Source organism: Zosterops lateralis (genome assembly GCF_965231275.1).
Source record: "Zosterops lateralis genome assembly, chromosome: 4".
In the NCBI taxonomy this organism is placed as follows: Eukaryota; Metazoa; Chordata; class Aves; order Passeriformes; family Zosteropidae; genus Zosterops; species Zosterops lateralis.
In genome coordinates, this window is record NC_139765.1 from 26,854,148 (window position 1) to 26,872,604 (window position 18,457).

Sequence of the window (18,457 nt, forward strand, 5' to 3'; positions counted from 1 at the left end):
TTCTATATTTCTGTTACTATGGGGTAGCACAGAAATTCAGACATGATGCTCTGCTTGAGGTCCTGTTCTTCAGAAAACTTGTTCCCTTTATAGAAGCCGTAATGTTCGGGGTTTGTTTTCCACACTGAAGTAGAATGTTGTATCAATGGGAACAAAGGCACGGACCCCCTTGTGCATGGGAAGGGAAACATTTCACTGTAGAAGTTACCCCCTTTTTATACCAATAATGTCAATCAGACAAAACCCAAACTTAACAGAAGAAGAAGAGCACCTATTGGCTGGCTCAGCTGCAGTGTGCTGTCCATGAGTCATAACTATCTCTCACCCTTCAACTGAGCTCCAACTGTCCAGCCTGCAGCTGTGCCTTCCTACAGGGCTTTCTGGTAAACATAAGCTTTAATAACTTTAACAGTTAAAACCCCATATCCTGCAGAATGTGGTTTTAAAACACTTCAGTGTGGTGAGATTTGCAAAACAACCTTTTATGGTGGTAGTAGTGTTTGTTTTACATTATTAAAATTCAAATGAATATTGAAATTCCATTTCAGCTTGGTAGGTTTTTTTGGTGTGTGTGTTTTTTCTGTTGTTTGTTCATTTGTTTGTTTTTTGTTTTTCGTGTGGTGTTTGTTGTTGTTGTGTTGTGGTTTTTCTTTAGGGTTTGGGTGGTTTTTTTTTTTGCTGTGGCTCAGATTTCCAGTTGCTTGCAGCTAATGCCTGAAGATGAAGAGAGATGTTCATTACAAGCAGGATTTTGTAATAAAGGATATAAGATAAAATCAGAGCATTGATTTTTATTCTAGTTTGATATAAGCCAGTACTATTTTTTTCACTGGAAATTTTTAGTAGGCAATTGGGGTATAGCCCTACAAGGCAACTTTTTGTCTTAACTGCTGATAGATAATGGTTGGCTTATGTCCTTGGCTATTTCTATTAAATCTCAGATTTTAGGTAAAAGGAAGTGTTTGTTTTGCAGGATCTTTGTTTTGCTTTGTGTATCTGTATAACCATTGTTCAGTTTTATTTAAATCTCTAAGTCTGCATTTAAATTAATTCTTTTGCATGGTTTTAGCATTTATGCTACTTGCCAGTGATGATTTGGGTAAATCTTTTGGTTGCCTGCATTATATTAGTTCAGAACTTGATAGTTGGCTTTAGTATCTCAATTCATTAACTCATCAACATTCAGTTTTTTCTTGTTCAGTTAGTATACTGATTTAGGTAGTTTGGTTTGACCCTTTCCACAGTTCCACTAATTTTAATAATTTTTTCTTGTTATTATTAAAAACTGTTTTTCCCCCAATTATTTTGCTGCTCATTCAGTTTTGCCCATTGAAATACATTATAGTCCATGAGCTGGTCTCAAAACTGTCAATATGTTTTTGGGGTTTTTTTGTGTGTTGAATTGGCTGTTTACTTCTGTTTCTTAGTCTTTGATGTCTCCTTAATATTTAACAAGACTTTTAATCTCATGTCTGTTTACTTTCTATAAGCCTCTGTTGAGGTCTCATGTCAAAAGCTTTTTGAATTTAAAATTAAAATGTCAGCTGTTTTTTGTTTAGTAATTAGCTTTTTCAACACAAAGAAGTTTAGGATGCTGCTTAAATGGCTGCTTTAAAAAAATGCTGTTAAAAAATTTAAAAATAAAAAAAAAGTGCTCTTCTCTCATTTTTCCTCTGGTATTTATTGACATGTGATAATGCTTCTGGCTGAGACCAAGTAACTCCAAAGTTGCATTAGTTCAGAACTTTCAAGTCATAAAGCAGCTGCAAGTAGGACTAGTCTTTCATGGACTACTATTGGTTCCTATATACAGGAACCAATTTTTCGCATTCATATTTGCATTTGTGTTACATGTTTCTTGTCACTCCTTGTGAATAAAGGCCTAAGATTCTTTGAAACTAAGCTGTCTAGCTTTTAAATTAAAAAGAGGGAAAGGAGCCACCTTTTCGAGCCAAACCAAAGTATCTGGTGCAGTCAGGAAACTACCATGATATAAGTTTGGGGCTTTTGCTATGCACTGAGGGCTTTGGCAGTAAGCAAGTGATTGACTATAACTTTGAGTGCAAGCTTTTGGCAGGGAGAAAGGATTGAAAAAAATAGAAAAGTGAATATGCTAGTCATGTTTGTGCAAGTATATTTGCTTTCTTAGTTTTAATAGGCCATATAGACAATTCCATTATTTCTATTTTAATCCATTCCTAGCTAAATATAGACCACTGTTTCTTTTTCCACTTCATAAATCCTGTAGGTAAAACAGCTGAGAAATCGTGCTGATGAAGATGCTCGCATGATCCACATGAGTATTCAGATGGGTAACGATCCACCTATTTCCCTTCGGAAAGATCTGGAACATTTAATGCTTCTAGTAAGCCTTATTTTCTTGTTAATTACTGTGACAAATAACAATTGTCACTTGCATTTGTCATCTGAAAACCCATACCTGAATGATACCATATGGTGCTGGATCTTTTCCTTTTGGGATGATTTTTTTTCCCTTAAGTACACACACATTTCTATATTTTTTCATATAAAGGAATTAATTTACTGCCTTGGTTTCTGATGTTAATATCATGGTTTTTAATTATTTTTAGTGAGCATTGTTTCTTACATTTAAAGGTTTTAGAGGGTTTGCCCACTGTTAGCAATTACTCTGATAAATAATTAAAATGTTTAAATAATTCTTGATATATTCGTTGATATATTCGTAATGAGAGTTTTGGGAAACTGTTTTGTATTTGCTGCAGAGTAGGCTCGATCAGGTGACTCCATCAAGGCTGATGGAATTAAAAATTCCCTTATTTCAGTAGAGGTTTGACCTTAAATATACATGTAAAAGAAAGAATTTTCCATCTTATTTTTAATTTAAAAAATGGAAATAAAAATCATTATATTTGTTTAAATATTACTATTAAGGTTACTTAATTACATTTTCAGAAAAATCGATGCTGAAAAACACATTTGCATATTGAACCCCGAGGTGTTTTATATTTTCTAGAAATTTAAAAACTTGTATTACTCATATTTTCCAAAGATACTCCTTTAGGTTATAGACATTAGTAGGAAAATTTGTGGTGAAATGCTTTCTTAAGCAGCTCAGATAGATACAGTAAACTTAAATGAAGAACTAGAAATAAAAATTTGCTCTGAGAAATTTGTACGTTCAGATAGCAGATAAGATTTCTAATTATGATACTTGCTAACTTGTAAAATCAATATATTTTAATGTAGGCATATGGTTGTTTAATGAGTAATGACACTTTTTTTAGCAATAATTTAGTCCATAATAATTAAATAGAAAGTTATTAAGTTTTCACTGATATGTGCGTTTTGAATTTTGCTGGCTTGTCCCCGTTCCAATACTGTTATTTAGAAGCTGTAATTTTCAGGAAGTTTTAAGAACTAGAACACCAGCCCTACGATGCTTTGCCTCTCAGATGTGTTTAGCTAATCTAGAGGCAGTGCTTATTCTTGAAGTAATTTTTTCTTCTTCCTGGAGTTGATACTTTTCTGTCATCTTCCTTTTTCTGCCAGATCGCTGAGTTGTACAGGAAAGACCCCTTTAATCTGGAGCTTGCCCATGAGTACTGGTGTCCGTCGGAGCCCCTGCAGACATCCGCCATCATGGGCTCCTACCTTGGAGTAGCTCACCAGCGACCCCCTCAACGCCAGGTTACCTAGATTTTCTTCAGTAATTACTAGTAACTCGAAACCAAAGTAACAAAAAACCCTTGAGCAACAAATTTTTGGGTGTCCTTATTACAGATAGCCTCTAAGAAGACCTTACCTTTTTTAAATTACTGATTTGCGTGTGTCCTGCTCTGCGTGGCATGGTCATGGTTGCTTGGTCTAAGATGAGCTACTGTCAGCCATTCATGGTTGTCAGTAAACTTAGCAAGAAACAGTACTAGCAAACCTCTATGAAAATGTTGTTTAGGTTTGATTTGTTCTAGTCACTAAATGGATTCTGATAGTTCTCTTATGTTTTTTGTATGATGGCTTTTACGTGCCTCTTTTGCATGTAACTGAGAAGTTAGATTCCTTAATAATAATAAAAAAAGCTTTATTAACTGCAGTTGATAGTATTTTAGGGGTAAAAAGTCATAAGAATATTTTAATTATTTGAAGTCCAAAAATTATAATTCATAAGAAACAGAGCTTAAAATTAGAATGAAGAAAACAATCTAAGCAGACATGCCAAAAACTCTTTGGATACCTGGGGTGCTGTCAGCTCTCAATGCTTCTTGAAGGTCTGTGCAGTGCGAGGCAAAACTTTGTACTAGACAAATCAGACAAATCCCAAGACCCACCCAGAATACTGACAACTTAAATTAGGGCCATGTGTAATCTGCAAGCAGCTTACTTTGACCCTGAAAGGAACCACTGTGTGTGTGAGTTGCTGTTCAGGTATATGACACCCACATTGAATTCTTTACTTGCACTATGGGATGTGCTAATAATGCTACTGTGGAACATTTGGGAGCTGAAGTAAATTTTATCACTAGAAATACAGAATTGGAGAATTAGTATATTTTGCAGTCATATGAGTTATTTTGTTTTGTTTCTGTTCCAGACATGTCTCACTCAATAGGCCAGGCTACAAAGAACTTGTCTACCCTGCCCTGATTACATTAGAATCTGTTCTCTGACTTTTACTGCCTAATGTTTTCCTGTAACTCAGATGTACTTTTTTTTTTTTTTCTCAACACTGATCTTTATTGGTTCTAGGTTGTCTTGTCGAAGTTTGTTAGGCAAATGGGAGATCTACTTCCTTCCACAATTTACATCCCATACTTGAAAATGCTGCGGGGACTAGCTAGTGGACCTCAGTGTGCTCATTACTGCTTTAGTTTGCTAAAAGTCAATGGCAGTAGTCATGGTAAGAGAAGTGACACCTCAGTTCTTTCTCAACTCCCTTTTTTTTTGATGAGTGTGAAGACTCATTTGAGATGAATTGTGGCCTCATACTTTTAACATTTAATTATTAGTACAAAGATGAAATTAGAAGGTTTTACTTGAAACTGTAATCTGAAAAAAAACCCTGACAGATAAGGTAATTAGATGTTTGAGCATCTTAGCAAGTAATTCACCTAGTGAAATAATGCTTTCTTTTAAAAAAGTCCCATGTCTTACACTGAAAGTGTAAGAAATGTAGAATGTCAGTGTTGCTTATTATAAAACAAAAAAGAATGATGTCTTAAAGTTAGCTGAATTTACAAAACCTACAGTGTAACTTTTGTGAGCTATCTTTGTTCAGAAGCACTTTGTTGAGTTAGAATTATTTGATACATGTAATATAATAGCACTTTCTCAAAGTAAGAGATGCTGGTCAGTCCTGTGTTTTGCATTCTTTTGCATTGGTCAAATTATTAAAACTCCCCTAAGTTGAAGATAGAAATAATGCTGCAAAGATTCCAATTCATAAAACAGAAAGCGTATTTTTCCTAGTTCTTCATATTAGCACCTTTCTGTCTCAAAAAAACCTCACATAAACAAGCAAAAATCTCCAATCTACATGATTAATTTTGGATACAATAACTTTCCTTTGAACTTTACTTTTTCCTTTAGATAAGAATGTTTTCCTTTTAGTTTTAGCTACCCTGCTTTTCACCCTGTGAAAGAGTAGAAAGAAAATCTTGTCATCTGTTTGTCATTTTTCTAGCGGAAAATATCCAAGGAGCAGGTGGCAGTCCTGTCTCCTGGGAGCATTTCTTCCACTCTTTGATGCTTTATCATGAGCACTTGAGGAAAGACTTGCCAAGTGCAGACAGTGTCCAGTACCGTCACCTGCCTCTCCGAGGCATCACACAGAAAGAACAGGATGGATTAATTGCATTTTTACAGCTGACCACTGTTATAGTCAATTGGGTAAGTAACCTTTTATTTGGTTTTCTTTGTTAATACTTTTTTTTTTCCTTGTAAATCATCAGCATTCAGCTCTGAAGTTCTCCTTGACCAAAAAAGTATGTAAGGAAAATCTACCTAGCAGTTGTCATTTTATTCGTGAACTCCAAAAGTATGGGAAACATCAGGAATAACTGTAATGACCAAGCACTGAAGGTGCAAGAGCAGAAAGAGATGATGAAGCAGAAAGAGATGATGCCGTTTCCTGTGTTGTTGGTATTGCTGATTTTCTTGCTTCCTTGACTCTGGTGTTGGTAATGGAGTTGTCTTTTAGAAGCGAGGTATAGCCACAATAAATCACTGTGGAGTAGGAAAGTTCTTTGCCTTTATTTATGAATTTGAAAAAGCAAAAGTAATAGTTGAATTCAAAAGGAAGTGGTAGAAATTTGGCAAGGAAAGTGATCAGCTGTGAAACTTTGCCTCCCGGCTTATGATTTAAAATGTTCCCAAACCAAGGGTGTAAAATGTTTTGAATGAACTGACTGGAAGAGAATTCCAGGAGAATAAAATTGCAGTGTATAATTTTTGTATTGTGAATTGTCTGTGTAATCTGATTACTGTAGAATTCTGCTTTTAAGTACCCACCAGACTTTGCAGCCTAAAAATTCTGTCATATAGTGAGATAGCTTTGGTTTTGCTGATGCAAACACAAGACAAAATGAAACTGAAAGTTTTTTAAAAATCATCTTTGGTGGTAATGATAATGGGGTGATCCTATGTGAGCTGTAATGTCAGCATTAGATATGCATGTAGAAAATGGAGTTCTTAAAACTAATACTTTTTAACATCATCAAATCATAGTCTGGGATGAAGATAAATTTATTCTAAGGAGCAGGAAATTACCATTTGAGGCTATAGGCTTGTTACTGTCCAGTGGTCCATCTCAGAGTCTCAGTCTGGTGAGCTTATGTGAGTGATGATCCTGTTCTTAGACTAAAACAAATTGATACAAATTCTTAGCAAATGTCCAAATGCAGTGCGAGTTCATAGAAATATATTGAGATAGGAATGTATAGAATGTATGTAATAAAAAACCTGATAAAAGTCCCTCTACTCATGCTCGAAGAAGCTGCTAGAGTGTAAGTACTTAAAGACTAATTCCATGAATGTGTGTCTACTAAAAAAAAGTGGGTTGTTATAAGAAGCTTGTATTATCCAAATAATTTTCCTGTGTGGATAGGCACAATTTTAATGTTTGTAAGTCTTTATGCTTGGCTTTTTGTTTAAATAGAATTATTTGCTTTGGAATTGTTTACTATTCTTTTGATATTTTGTGTAACTTCAAGTACAAAGCAGAGTCTTTGGTACTTAACTGTGAATTAGAGATTGTAAAACATGAAAAACCTTCAAAGTAATAATCTGCAGTTCTGTTTTCTGTTGAACTCTACATGTAGAGTGAGAATGCTCGCTTGGCTCTTTGTGAGCACCCTCAGTGGACACCAGTAGTGGTCATCCTGGGACTTCTGCAGTGCAGCATTCCTCCAATTTTGAAAGCAGAGCTATTAGAAACCCTTACTGCTTTTGGAAGATCTCCTGAAATAGCTGCTTCACTTTGGCAGTCCCTGGAATATACACAGGTATCTTAGGATTTTCAAGTGCTTAGAACTGTACCATCCTAGTTTGTTGAAATTGCCAGTAGTATATTTGAAATAGTATTGCATTTTCTCCTGAATTTTCTTTTTGCCATTGTTGAATATAATTTTTTTCACATAGTTAATGCTTGGGAACAATACTGAAAATGACAGTATCTCCTCGGAGATGCTATTGGCTGGGCTTATTTTACATCAATACAGGTTTCCTTACAGTCCTGTTTGAACTGTAATTGCTGCCTTATTTTTAGTTGGTAGTAAGAGACCTTGACAATAATGACATCTCACCACCTTTGCTTCTTAATTTATGATATTTCTTAAAATACACTGTAGAAAGAGATAATGAAGGAAATGTCTGTCTCCCATCCAACAGAAGATAAAAATCATTAATGTGAAAATGTGATGCAGATCTTGAGAATGTAAAGCTGGAAGCATACAAATGTCAAACATAATCCAGCCTCTCAGACAGAAAAATCTTGGCTTTTTGTCCTTTAAAAGGATTTAGAAAACCTCTTCTTAGATCTAAAATGTGATGAGTATCTTCTTTTTACTCCTGATAAAAATGATGAAGATGCACTTCAGTTATGTGAAATGTGTTGGTCTGTTTTCTTTTCTCTTTCTGTTTTGAAGATATTACAAACTGTGAGAAGTCCAGGCCAGAGACAAGCAATTGGTATTGAGGTAAGAGTCTCTGTACCTAGGCAGCCTCTCTGATCATCTGCATATGCATTTGGGAAGCACTTGCAGAGGCTGCCTCTCCTGCTGTGTCCAAGGGAAACTTTTAATAGACACTGTTGTTTCAATGCTTTGTAATTTACTTTCAATCCTGCTTGTAATTTCTGGAAAAATTTATCCATTTTTGCATCTAGTTCAGCTTCATACTAGTAACAGAACAGCATCTAAACCCTCAAATTCCTCATGAGCACTTCTTGCTAAGATCTTCCTAGATGGTACTCACTTCTGTTACATCTTGGTACAGCTCGCTTTGCTTCTAACAACAATGGTAAATAAAAGCGAAGTAGGTAAATGTTGAGGCATATCTTCCAGTAGCTCAGTAAGGAATGAATGTGTGTTGCAGAACTGAAATTACAGTATTGATGCTTTGCTGCTTTTGATGTTTGTATTGTCCTGTAGACAGAAATGCTGCTAAGTTGATTCACTGTGAAGTAATCCACAGATTATGCAATTATATATTTTTTAACATGTTTCTTCCCACCGCAAAATCTGTGATTTGTGTTCTCCTCTTTTTGCTGTTTTCCTGGGAAGATTGAATTGAATGAGATTGAGTCCCGATGTGAGGAATATCCTTTGACTCGCGCCTTCTGTCGACTCATCAGCACACTAGTGGAGAGTTCATTCCCAGCTAACTTGGGAGCAGGTCTCCGCCCTCCAGGATTTGATCCCTATCTCCAGTTCCTCAGGGATTCTGTGTTTCTCCGATTCCGCACCAGAGCTTACCGGAGAGCTGCTGAAAAAGTAATTTTTGTTTGAAAATAGTTTTTCTTAGGATGTAGTTGTTGATGTGGTTTGGATCTGTTTGAGAAAGCTGTGCAAGCTTGATGCAGCAAAAGTAACCTACAGCGCTTGATAGTGTTTTAATTCTGTAAACATGTGATATTTCCACTCATAGGTCACAATATACTTCAAAGGAGCCTGTATAAAGTACCTTTTAAAAAAGAAGTTTGTGTTCCTTAATTTCAACTTGCTGTATTATGCTGGATTCTGCAAGTCTACTACATGGCTAATGAATTCTGAACATGACATGCCCAAATCTACAAGTCAGATTTGTCGTTTTCTCCATGTTACCTCAGAAAATATTTCTGACTTGCTGAACCAAGGAATATGGCTTTTTTTTTTAACAATACTTCTGGATGAAAGCACATGCTAAACTGTATCCTGAAAACTGGCTATTTTTGATCTATTCTTAGCTGTATACCTAATAAAAACTATTTATTGCTTATAGTTACAATATCCTAATATGTATATTGTATAATAGAACCTAAAATGGGTAATAAATCTGTTTGCATTCCCTTTCACTTCAGAAAGAAGCTTGGACTTTGAAATGATTTGACATGAAGTATAGTGTTGTTGGCATGACTATCTAATTTTGAAATACTAGCCATGATTCTGATCTAGTACATCATTGCACTGTTGTGTTCTTTGTCATCTTGGCCTTGTTGCTTCAGTATGAGTTTTAATCTGTGTATGATTTGTTTTTTCATTATCTGCAGTGGGAAGTAGCTGAGGTAGTTCTGGAAGTGTTTTACAAATTATTGCGGGACTACGAACCTCAACTAGAAGATTTTGTGGACCAATATGTGGAGTTGCAAGGTTAACTTGTTAATTTTTTCACTGACAAACAGAATTGTAGCTTGTTTTATTCTGTTGCCTCTATCTTGGGATTTGTTTAATATTGCAAATAAGCTGGTGGAAAGCTAGACCAAGACTTTAAAATAGGAATATGTTAAAAAAGTTTCCACGTAGTATCGAGATCTGCATTGCTGACTCAGTAGGTCTTCAAGTACACTCTTTTCTACTTCCTTGTCTCTGCTAGGAGGATAACTTCTCTTTGATTTCTGATTTGGTTGAAGAGCAACACTTGATACTTGAACAGCATTTTGGTTTTGGCTTGTTCCTTCTTTGGTCTGTGTCTAAATCACCACTATTTGTAGAGTTAATTTAAAGGTGTTACTGTATTTGAGATAACCTTTACTATTAATATTATTGCTACATGAATTATTGGAAGCAAACAGTAGCAGTGGAATTGTGACCTGAAGTAATTTAATTCTGAGCAGCTATGCTTTAAAAGGCCAAAGTAGATTACAGTTGCCTCATTATGGGAAACCTAAGACTTATTTGGGCTCTAAATTTATTTTTCTTGAAACAAAATTTCTTGTCATGAATTCCATCATGATGCCTGTGGATTTTCTTGAAGTAGTGCTGTGAGAACCACTTTCTAATTGAAAACAACTTTAGAGTTGGAAGGCCTCTGTTCCTCATACTTTGACAAAGACTACTTGGTAGCATAACTAGCTCAGAGAATTTGTTAGCTTCTTCCTGTCCTCAACTAATCCTTCAATTTGTATGATTATTTGTGGATTCCATGATATGTTGGAGAAGTGGGTTAGTCTAGTTTTGAGTAGATGTATTTTTGGAACAGATTCAGTGTGTGGCTCCACAGTGGCATGGCTTGTCTGTTGGTGTGTGGTGGAGTGGCACACACAGAATTAATGGAAGAAGGGCATTTTTAAAGCTGGTGCCAGAAGAAAACTATACCCTGGTTCTCACTTGTATGTTAAAAAGGATTCTTACTGCTTTCCTTCTTTTATTTACCACAGTTTATGAAGAGCCTAGATAAATTAGAAGTCTTAGTCTTCTTTTATTTCATATCATGAAGGTCTTTGAATTTTGGCAGTTTCATTTTTACTTACATCGTTACAACAGTCATAGGTGTTTATCCCTACACTGTGAGGATCAGGTGTTCGGTGGACATTCTCTTTGACTTCTGGAAATGCTTTTTCCCTCATTCAGGGTCTTCATGCAGGTTTGGCAAGATGTAAAGTTTTTCCAGTTTCTTTTTGCTCGGATCTGCTTGGGTTTAAATTTGAAATTGTGCTATTAGATACTGGAAAGTAATTATAATTGCCTCTACAATTCTTCCCAAACTTCTAAAATTTCCTCAATGGCTTCTATATAAAGAAAATCTCTGAAGACTCTATACAAAAGATCTCTGAAGACTCTATACAAAGGATGTTGCTTAGAACCATGGGCACTGTTAATGTTTTGTAGCTTATGCTAACTTGAGTAATAGAAGGGGATTTTATTAGAGATTATATTTTTTTTTTTTACTCCTGTCTTTAGGAGAAGAAATAATAGCATATAAACCACCTGGATTCAATTTGATGTATCATCTGTTGAATGAGTCCCCAATGCTGGAACTTTGCCTTAGTTTGCTGGAAGAGGGGGTTAAGCAACTTGATACTTATGCTCCGTTTCCTGGTATGTGCCTAGAACTCATTTTTCACACAAAGTTAAAATGTGTAGTAAGTACGATTTAAAGCTAACATTGCATCTCTGTAACTTGATGTTGTATCTCTTGCATATAAAAATCATATTTTGGGGGAAGTTTTACTACTGGTAAACAACTGGCAGGCTTTTTTTCTTCGTGCACGGCTTGATGGATGACATTTATGAATGTCGTCTATTTAGTTGCTCCTTTGTGTTTCTCATGTTCTTTGTGCGCTGCAGGGAAGAAGCATTTAGAGAAAGCTGTACAGTATTGCCTTGCACTTCTAAACTTAACCCTCCAGAAGGAGAATATTTTTATGGATCTGTTACGAGAGAGCCACCTTTCCCTTATTGTCACGCCACTGGAGCAGCTGCTTCAAGGAATCAATCCTCGCACTAAAAAGGCAGATCATGTGGTGAATATCGCTAGGTATGTACAAAGTACTGAGAAGGGAGAAGTTTTGGAGGCACAGAAGTGTTTGGATCCTGGATCCTTTCACTGGTTTCACTAGCCAATGCTTCTCTTTACACAGAACATCTCGTGAATTTTTTTTTTTTTTGATGAGGGGGGATGTCTTCACAGGTGATATGGTCTGATATTGTCTAGTGCAATATTGGGATCTATATTTATAGTTTTTCTTTCTAAATTTTCCCCCTCTCATGATTTCTTCCTGTCTGCCTTATGTTCGATGATTCCTGTGCATATAATTTCATCTTGCCTCAGACTCTGGTTGTCACAGAGTGGGAGAGTTAAGTGAATTTGATTGTTGGCCATGTTTTATAGTATTGTCCATTATTTACTGTATTAAATGCCTGAAAGCAGTTGTTTTAACTTAGGCAGCAGTGTTTAATGTAGATTTTGGATAAAAAGGATGATAAAAATTCCAGGAAAGGTTATTATCCCTGCTCAGCCTATTAATCTCTCCCAATGGAGGAGCATTCAGTGTTTCATATAGAACAAAATTTTGTTTGAAGCTTTAATGTTACCTCGTGTAATTTGATTTGTAAATGTTTTAGTTCTAAATGTTAATTTCTTATCCATGCACTATCATCCTGAAAAAGTTAAATTCTCAACAATTTCATTGCCATAATCTTGTGTCTTTGAAGGTATCTTTACCATGGAAACAGCAATCCTGAACTAGCTTTTGAAAGTGCTAAGATTTTGTGCTGTATTTCTGATAATTCCAACATCCAGATAAAACTAGTTGGTGATTTCACACATGATCAGGTAAGTATCTGTTTCTTTGAATCTGGAAAGAGAAACCAATGGGAAAATACTGGAGCTTCATAATGTTTCTTTAAAGGATAGGTTTCTAGGTCAACTACATTAAATCTGTATTTTGTTTTATATCTACTCACGTATAAAACTCACACTTTTACTGTGGCATTGGAAAAACAATTACTTCATTAATTGAAAAAAACAATCATGCATGTTTTCAAGAAGAAAAAGGGTAATATTCTTTGAGATAGGGAGATCTTTTTTTGACTTTATAGTCTTCAATTTGAGAATAATTTAGCATATGTAACAAAAGTAGATTTTTTTTTCTGTTCATTGTCTAATTGCTAACCTGCTCTTAGAACAGCTGTGACTCTAAACTCTTGCTTATTATGTAGGTTGTATAACTTTTATCTAGAAGTTCTGTCAACTCTACATGAAGAGAATTATGAAAAGTATTTGGTTTAGTACTCTTATAATTGTCTTCATTTCCCTCCTTCCATTGTTGAATACAGAGTGTTAGCCAGAAGCTGATGGCTGGATTTGTGGAATGTTTAGACAATGAAGATGCAGAAGAATTAATTAATCCAGATGAGGGTATGTAAAAGGCTTCTTAAAACGGCTTAAACAGTTGTTTTTTGCATTGAATAAAATTAATGGAAGAGGTGTAAAAAATGCTTTTAAGTGAGAAAACAATATTCCTTTTTTTTTTCCCCTGTAAAATTAAACTTTTAACAGAATGAAAAGCACATATGTTTTGTTAAAGTATGTCCACAGTATGATGAGCCAACTCCAAATTGAGTCTGTTTTCAGAAGACAAGTATTTAAATTGCTTTGGATATATTATTTATAGCTGTATCAACAGTTATTTGGAATGTTGTTCCTGTATTTTTTTGCAGTAATATAAGTTGATCCCCCAACATTCTTGTATTTAGCTTGAAGACACTGAAAATTATTCTATTAGATGGATTTTTTACTTCATTAGTCACCATATCTGCTTTTTCTTCTTTTCTTTTTCTAATCAAGAGCTGGAGCTGGAAAAGAAGCGAGCACAAATACATCATGAAACAAGGATCCATATCCTGAATCTCCTTATCACCTCTCTTGAGTGCAGTCCTCCCAGCCTAGCTCTGTATCTCTTGGGATTCGAACTAAAGAAACCTGTCAGTACCACAAATCTGCAAGATCCAGGTATGAAGAGGAGAGGTTGATCTGCCATTTAATCAGTTCTATTAACAGCACTGAGAATGTTGGGAAATTGATGGGGAAAAGCAGTTCCTCTTAAATTTAAGAATAAAACAACAGGCCTTGTTCAAAAGCTACATGAAAAGATGTATTAATAAACAAATGCAGTATTTAAACAACTTTAGGATTTGATTCTTTGTTTAAGTTGGATATTGGAACAGACATGAAGTTAGAATTGTGGGGGAAAATGATAACTTAGGAGTGAAACATTATTATTTTTTTATTAATATAGCATAGTTGTCTCTAGTACAGAGAAGATGATTTGATGATCCAAGTAGTACCCACATATGACAGCATGTGAACCTACAAAAGAAATTGTCACTTTGAACTAGTTCTACTTCTTGGCTACTGTTCTGTCCTTCCTCAAGTTCCTGTTTAAAATTATAGGAAAGAAAACCAGTTTTGTTTTTTAATGTTGCAGAAGAAAACTTTTTCGAACATGTGGGGTTTCATTCTAGTGCTAGGAATATATAAATATATGAATATATATATATGACAATGCAAACTTTAGAAATATCACTCCTGCTGCTTTAAAGTTGAATTGGTGAGAATAATAGTGTGTTACTATGTGTCTCGTTTGCCTCCTCAGTTTCTAATTGGTATTGTACTAAAAGAGACTGAGCAAGTCCAGCAGAGATGGTCAGGGAGGTGGGTTACTCAACCTGTGAGGAGAAGATGAGGGAAGTCTGGAAAAGAGAGACTTTGAGGGGACCTAATAGAAATCTTTGAACACCTGCAAAGACATAAATGACAGGATAAAATCAGACTCTTCAGAGGAGTGTGGCAGGAAGATGAGGCAGTGGGCATAAAATGAAGCAAAAGAGGCTCAATTTAGATATAGGAGAATTATTTTCACCAGAAGACAGTGAAGCAGGTTGGTTATAGAGGTGCTGCAGTCTTCATGTTTGGAACTTTTCAAGACCCAGCTGTCTAAAGCCATGAACAACGGTCTGATATCATAGCTAGCAGTAGTTTGGTGTTGAGATGTCATGGTGTCCTAGTCTGAAATACAAGGTTATTTTCCTAATGTTTTAAAGGATCTTTTATATAAACAAGTTCGAACAAACATTCAATAATTTGATTTTAGTTTTTTGAGAACAATATTTCTCATTATCTTTAGGTTTGTATTGGATGCTATGGCCCAGCAGTTTTTAGTTCTCCATAGTTCTAAATTAAGAGTAGAATGACTTGAATTTTATTTCTTCAGATATTGTGAAGTTCAGTAGTTACACAACACAGGTTGTATACCAGCACCCACACAGTCAGTGATGAGGAAGTCTTTCTCAAAGGTGTGAGAGACCTTGCCCACGTGTTTCAATTATCTTGTTAATAATGTGAAGAAATAATGACCGTAAGACATTTACCTCAGGATAATAATTTCCTGCTAAAGCATAAATCATACATGTTCAAACAGAAAAGATTATTTCCCCTATAAGAACTCCGGTTATTGATGCTTTTAGTGCTTCAGGATCTCTTTCTGTGTCGAATAAAGAATTAATTGGCTAAAGGAAGAGTGCAAAAAGACAGGATTTTGACTTCAGTATTAAAATCTATTCCCTATTTCCCTTGGTTGCGGTATCAGGTGCCTTTAGGAGAATTAGTCATATAATGCCTGTATTTGTAAAATAAGACAGGAATTTTTTAAAGCTGTTCTTTGAATGTCAAATGACTTTTCATTTAAAAGTGTAAAAGCAAGAATTCAAATAGCATCTCAAAAGCCTACAGACTAACTATAAATATTTTCATTAGGTTTTTGCTGAAACATGATTCCTTCTTTGATTTTAAGTAATGGTGATCAAACTTTGTCAAATGTTTTTGCTGCAGCTCTGTGGAGCAGTGTAGCACAGGGTATCCAAACAATTTAAGTTCTGTACTTCTGTGTACTTGATCTATATTGGTTATGGAGGAAAGTGAGATCAAGAATGTCAAGTTGTTTTTCTCTTTTCAGGTGTGTTGGGTTGCCCACGGACTTGCCTTCACGCTATTCTGAACATACTGGAGAAAGGTACTGAAACAAGGAATGGACCTACAGCAGTTCGGGAATCTCCCCATCTTGCAGAGCTCTGTTACCAGGTATTCAGCATATTTTCTGTTGGCATATACTGAAAGTAGACTAAATAAAATCAGCTGCTTCTTGGTTGGTGAACACAGATGGTTGATGATTCTAATAGTTTCATTTTTAAAATGAGTATGTCAGGTTTTTATATACATTGAACTCTTTTTTATTTTACCTTCTGTTTAAAAAAATATCTTGTAGCATCACAGAATTGAAAGGATCTGCACTTACATCAGGAAGTTGGAATTTGGACATGCTTATAAAACTAAACCTGAATATTTTTGGTCTGGCTTCAAGTCCATTGTGACATATGCCTTTTTTTTTTTTTTTTTTTTTTTTTAAATTTTGGAAGTGTAGCATGACAGCAAATCAACTAAGCCAATGAAATTCTCTGCTTTATTCTGTAGCCATGAGAGAATGTATGTATGTGTGGCTGAGAGGGTCAGGTTGATGAGACAGCTGAGTTAGACAGATGTCTGAGGTAGCTGATGCTTGCACTTAAGTCATAGAATCATATGGTTACACACTTGTATGATATTGGAAATCCATGGGCTCTAGAAAGGATTTTAACCATTACTAAAAGCAAAAGGCAATTCTGTAGAAGCAGGGAAAATTTAATACATTTCCTGTCTTGGTGAACATGCAGACAGGAAAAGCCTCATTTTTAAGTGAGCTGAACAAACAGGCTCATTTATTGTCATGTTGTGAACAAATAGCCATTGTAGTCCTTTAATATAATCATTCAACATCTGTTACAAATAGTATGTTTAACTTTGAAGAAAGCTGATGGAAAACTTACTGTAAATACTGGTAATAATTGTTTGAGCAGTAGAACAGTATTATGCATCTTTTGATTTGGTGGTTGGTTTGTTTTTAAAATAAATTCTATACATGTATATCTACTGTTTTTAATTGTCAGGTGATCTATCAATTGTGTGCCTGCTCTGACACTTCAGGTCCAACGATGAGATATCTGAGGACCAGTCAGGATTTCTTATTCACTCAGCTTCAGTACTTGCCATTTTCTATCAAAGGTAATTTTTACACTATGATAAGATTGCACATGTTTAAAATTCAATGCATCTTTTGACTCCCTAGGAGTGAAAGAAGAAACATAGGTAGCATTATTAAACTGAATTGATTGTAGACTCTGCTAATCATCTACAAAATAAATTCTGCAAAAATTGAACTCTTCCTGCTTGAGAAGTTCAGATTATTAGTGCTGAACTTTAGGAAAAGAATGTTAGCTTTGGAATGCACCAAGTCTCCAGAAGCATATCCTAATTTATATTGCAATTATTGTAGTTTTGTTACATCATGGTACAGAAAAAGAAAAAATTGAAAAGTGAGTGTTATAAAGAACCAAGGGAATATAAGGCTGATGGTTGTAACCACCTGTGTTGCCCCTTTCTTTGAATAAAATACTTTTAAGCTAGAAGGTATATTTTATATTTCAAATCAATATTTCTCAGGTGTCTTAAACTGAATAAATGTTTATCAGATGCTTGACCATCAGTCTTTTGTTCAATGTCAGTAAACTTAGCATTCAAGTACATTATCCAGCATGTATAAAGTGCTTTAGATGATTCTAAAATAACTTAGGAATCTAAATTAGATGAATTTCAGAAGATTCAACTATAACCATGTTCCAGTCTCGCCAATTTTGATTAAATCTACCATTCATTTGGGTGAATGTCTGCTTATTTTCACTGGAATTGTAACTGACCTATTGGCTCATGAAGCACTGCATTCTTCACAATAACTGTTCTAACAGGTGGTATCCAGTTTTGTTGTGTATGTGTATATGCTTATTGTGTGTATGTGTATGATTTGTTTTCAGAATAACCGCATGTTCATTTATAGGCTTTTGTCAGATCTGTCTGTATGTCTTGTAAACAACTGGTAAGCAAATAATAACTAATGACATCCTCTAAAAGCTTTCTCAAGTGAAAAAGTTTTCCTTGAAGTAAGCAATATTATTTATGCTCACTTTTATAATTGTTGCCTTATCCCCATCCAGAACATGAGATTTCAACACTCAACCAAATGTCTTGGCTAATGAAGACTGCAGCTATAGAAATGCGAGTGACATCGCTGAACCGCCAGCGCTCCCACACACAGAGACTGCTGCACCTGCTGCTCGATGACATGCCCGTGAAACCATACCTGGGTAAGAGACACTTATGGTGAGGGTAAATAGGCTGGAGTAAATGGAGAATGAGAGACTTCATTTGAATTCTTTTCTTCATAAGCTTGTGACAGTTCATTTGTGGTATCAGGTATGGAATTGCCACTGGAGATATGGGAAGAAATGTGATGATGGTTGTAGACTCCAAAGTGAAAGAAATCAGGGCATTGTTTTGTTCATTGCTGATAGAAAAATTACAAAGTTTATGAGGTAGGAGGGGGAATATTAAAAAAAAAAAAGAAGAAGTAGAATAA

At 35.2% G+C, this 18,457-nt stretch overlaps 1 protein-coding gene across 1 annotated transcript in view; it reads left to right on the forward strand.

Moving 5' to 3' along the window:
* The window catches only part of NUP205 (nucleoporin 205), a 46,050-nt gene that overhangs the window by 9,174 nt on the left and 18,419 nt on the right, over nucleotides 1–18,457 (forward strand). Inside the window, exons 9-24 of the mRNA XM_083859507.1 lie at nucleotides 2,249–2,365; nucleotides 3,532–3,669; nucleotides 4,726–4,876; nucleotides 5,660–5,865; nucleotides 7,296–7,478; nucleotides 8,121–8,171; nucleotides 8,757–8,966; nucleotides 9,722–9,821; nucleotides 11,352–11,489; nucleotides 11,739–11,928; nucleotides 12,606–12,726; nucleotides 13,230–13,311; nucleotides 13,741–13,905; nucleotides 15,908–16,032; nucleotides 16,935–17,049; nucleotides 18,036–18,185. Coding sequence (XP_083715633.1) covers nucleotides 2,249–2,365; nucleotides 3,532–3,669; nucleotides 4,726–4,876; nucleotides 5,660–5,865; nucleotides 7,296–7,478; nucleotides 8,121–8,171; nucleotides 8,757–8,966; nucleotides 9,722–9,821; nucleotides 11,352–11,489; nucleotides 11,739–11,928; nucleotides 12,606–12,726; nucleotides 13,230–13,311; nucleotides 13,741–13,905; nucleotides 15,908–16,032; nucleotides 16,935–17,049; nucleotides 18,036–18,185 — 2,242 coding nt within the window. The remainder of the gene's footprint in view (nucleotides 1–2,248; nucleotides 2,366–3,531; nucleotides 3,670–4,725; nucleotides 4,877–5,659; nucleotides 5,866–7,295; nucleotides 7,479–8,120; nucleotides 8,172–8,756; nucleotides 8,967–9,721; nucleotides 9,822–11,351; nucleotides 11,490–11,738; nucleotides 11,929–12,605; nucleotides 12,727–13,229; nucleotides 13,312–13,740; nucleotides 13,906–15,907; nucleotides 16,033–16,934; nucleotides 17,050–18,035; nucleotides 18,186–18,457) is intronic.